The 2,886-nt window shown below is 50.1% G+C and overlaps 2 protein-coding genes across 2 annotated transcripts in view; one reads left to right on the top strand and one right to left on the bottom strand.

Annotated features, from left to right (window-relative positions):
- Nucleotides 1–116, top strand: part of LOC113204100 (UDP-glycosyltransferase UGT5-like) — a 2,047-nt gene extending 1,931 nt beyond the window's left edge. Inside the window, exon 3 of the mRNA XM_052275841.1 lies at nt 63–116. Coding sequence (XP_052131801.1) covers nt 63–116 — 54 coding nt within the window. The remainder of the gene's footprint in view (nt 1–62) is intronic.
- Nucleotides 117–1,024: 908 nt separating this feature from the next.
- LOC113213631 (E3 SUMO-protein ligase ZBED1-like) lies at nt 1,025–2,801 on the bottom strand. The gene is made up of 4 exons (XM_052275842.1): nt 2,398–2,801; nt 1,884–2,290; nt 1,602–1,794; nt 1,025–1,523 (listed from the first exon to the last, which is right to left on the bottom strand). The coding sequence occupies exons 1-4, from the start codon at nt 2,795–2,797 to the stop codon at nt 1,042–1,044; spliced, it is 1,482 nt and encodes a 493-aa protein (XP_052131802.1). The 5' UTR covers nt 2,798–2,801; the 3' UTR covers nt 1,025–1,041.
- Nucleotides 2,802–2,886: the final 85 nt, after the last annotated feature.

Consider the following 2,886-nt stretch of genomic DNA (forward strand, 5'->3'; position numbering starts at 1 on the left):
CCCCCCAGCGGCGGGGCCTGCTCGAGTGGCATCGGGCCCACGCTGGACCGATTGAATCGCAGGTAGCGGTTGACACGTTCCTGGTCGAGGAGGACGTCCATCTGGCTGTTTTGTAGAAGACGCGGATGGCCATGCCAGACAGATCACCAGCACCGCCAATTACCGGTTGATCGTTGAGGGCGCGGGCCCGGGCGGACACAGGAGCGTCGCAGTGCTTGTCAGAAGGGGACTCGCGGACACCTACCTCACCACCTATGCTTTCCCGCATACGGACGTGCTCTCGGCCCGAGCAGTGGTGCGGGGGATCCCGTTCTCCGTCGTCGGCGCCCGCGTCCCGCACAACACCGGCACGAGACAGGCTCCTGCCCGGCAGCGCGCGGCACTCGCCGCCCTGACGGCGGTAACAGCGGCGCTCCCGCGGGACCGCTGGCGCCTCGTCGCCGGAGACTTCAACGCCCAGCTGGGGCGCCTCGACACCCAGCCATGCCCGGAGGTAGGGAAGGGCCTGCTCCACGAGTACACCAATGACGCCGGGGTGGCGCTGCTGCAGCTGGCACAGCAGCAGTCGCTTCCTGTCGTCAGCACGGGCGTGAAGGCGCACAACTGCACCGTCACCAGGGTGGACGGGACCAGGCGGTCCCAGCTTGATCACGTGCTGACGGACTTTCCACGGGTCCGACGCGTGGAGGGCCTTGAGCCTTGAGCCGCGGTACGTAGAGTCTGACCACAGGTGTGTCATCGCTGCTTTGGACCCGCCCGCACCCGGCCGTACCTCCCCTGCGGCGCCCGGCGGGCGCCCGGTGGGCCGCTGCTCCACCCTCCCCGCTAGGGTTGGCAACTCGATCACCAGTTTTCGATTAATCGTTCGATCGATTCGACCAAAGTCCCCGATCGATTCGACCCGATTAATCGAAAGCCATAATCGATCAAAATCGATTATAATCGACGAAAATCAAAAAATTCAGTAAAACTTTGAAAACTTCAAAAATATTCAAAGAATATAATTAAACTGAATTAGTATACATGTAAAAACATTATTAATCAAGGAACTTGAACAGAAAACCACATTTCCTCATCCACAGATCTTAAAAAGACTAGTTCATCAACCTTGCTGCCATGCAATCGGTTCCGCAGTTGCGTGAAGATAAGTCCTGCGTGTGAAAAGAGTCTCTCACAAGGCGTAGACGTGGCCACAATCGGCAATACCTCTCGTGCCACTTCATAAATGTAGGGAAATTTATCTTTAATTGTCTCTAGGTATTCGATGGGGTTTGGGAACTTTTTACGGTTGCAGTTAGGCATGTCCAGGTAGCGCTGCAGCTCTTCGGGTATTCTGTTAGGTGGCGGTGGCACGACTGCCGGCGCCGGCTGACTTTGGCGAGCCGCCCGGTGAGCCTGCACATTACGGTCAAGGGAAGACCAAAGATCATCTTCTTCCGCCTGCGTGGCGGGGGGTGGGAGAGGCTGCTCTTCGGCGGGCTCCTCAAAGTCTGGAGCTGCCATCTTAGCTCTCATGAGACTTGCTGGCAAAGAAAGGAAATGGTTAATATTAAGACTGCGTGACGACAAAGGCGAGGGAATTCCCACAAACAGCTGCTCACCAAGGTGGTTAGTTGCATTTTTTAGTGCATCTTTATTTTTGAATGGTAGGGCCTTAAACCGAGGGTCAATGAGAGTTGCCACCGAAAATATCTTCCCAAATTCAAGTGTCCCGAAATTGGTTTTGATGTCTTCTAATAGTTGAGTTCTCAGATTAAAAGCTATGCCACTTTCAGGGATAAATTCATAAATTTTCTGTAGGGGAAGCATGAATATATATATTAAAAAAAACAATTTTCAGTTTAAAAGCAAATTGTATCAGTTTTGAGCAGTATATAACATACCTCTCTCATCAGATTCACTAAGGGAATCACTTTGCTGATAGTGACATGTTTATCAGCACTGGCCTCAACTGTTGCTTGGTAGAGGGGCCGCAGCAGGTCGCGGACCTCTGCCAAGTAACCTATTTCTTCATTACTTAGCATGCTGGGTGGTGTAGCTTTTGTACTTTTTTCCCTATGAACCTTCATCAATGTTAAGGTGACATAGTCAGATAGCTTAAGGAACCTCTCTACCATTTCGTACGCCGAGTTCCACCGCGTTCTGCATTCTTGTATCAGCTTGAGAACTTCATTCTCTTTTTTTCCCGCATCCATCTGATTCTTCTTTAGCTCTGAGGTAGCCACCTCACTTTGTCTGAAGAAAGTTACAATCTTTTTCACTTTTTTCAGCAGATCTGATAGTAGTTCTCCTGAAAATTTGAATTTTAAATAGATACAGTGTGTTTTGAAAATTCTTAAAATGTATGTGGCGGGCCGCCGGGCGCACATAGAGATACAGAGATTATTGCATGTTTACCTGAGTCCACGTTAGCAGGAGCACCGGGCGCTGCTTGCCTGCCGCGTGCTTCGACTTCGACGGTAACTTCTTCGTCGTCCTCGATATCCGACTCTTGCTCGGGAAGTTGGGGTGGAACATCACCGGCCGCCATTTCAGATGGGATGATGTTTTTCTTGTAGAGACCAATTGCTTTTGTGCCCATCAGATTTAGCATGTGACCAAAGCAAGAAATGTGCTTTGAAGTCCCAAAAGCTTCCTTTACTGCCCCCTTAATGTTGCCACCTCCATCAGTAACAACTGCATTTACATTATCAGGGCTGATGTTCCACTGTTCACATATTTTGTCAATCTCTATTTTCAGGTTGGCACTTGTCTTATGACCCTTTAAGGGGCGAGCAGTAAGCTCAATAGTTTTCATATAAACACCTGCCACAATAAAGATAATTTAATAATACAAAAATAGAGACAGTCTTGGGGACTGTCTAAAAATAAAACTAGAAAAAATAT

This window comes from Frankliniella occidentalis, unplaced genomic scaffold (genome assembly GCF_000697945.3).
Source record: "Frankliniella occidentalis isolate FOCC.00 unplaced genomic scaffold, Focc_3.1 Scaffold1025, whole genome shotgun sequence".
NCBI lineage: Eukaryota > Metazoa > Arthropoda > Insecta > Thysanoptera > Thripidae > Frankliniella > Frankliniella occidentalis.

What these genes read in the sequence shown, in the direction of transcription:
- LOC113213631 (XM_052275842.1), bottom strand. Translation starts at nt 2,797, where the DNA reads ATGAAAACTATTGAGCTTACTGCTCGCCCCTTAAAGGGTCATAAGACA. An exon ending in TAGTGAATCTGATGAGAGAG is followed by an intron (nt 1,795 to 1,883) that starts GTATGTTATATA and finishes CTTCCCCTACAG; the next exon opens with AAAATTTATGAATTTATCCC. An exon ending in AAATGCAACTAACCACCTTG is followed by an intron (nt 1,524 to 1,601) that starts GTGAGCAGCTGT and finishes TTTCTTTGCCAG; the next exon opens with CAAGTCTCATGAGAGCTAAG.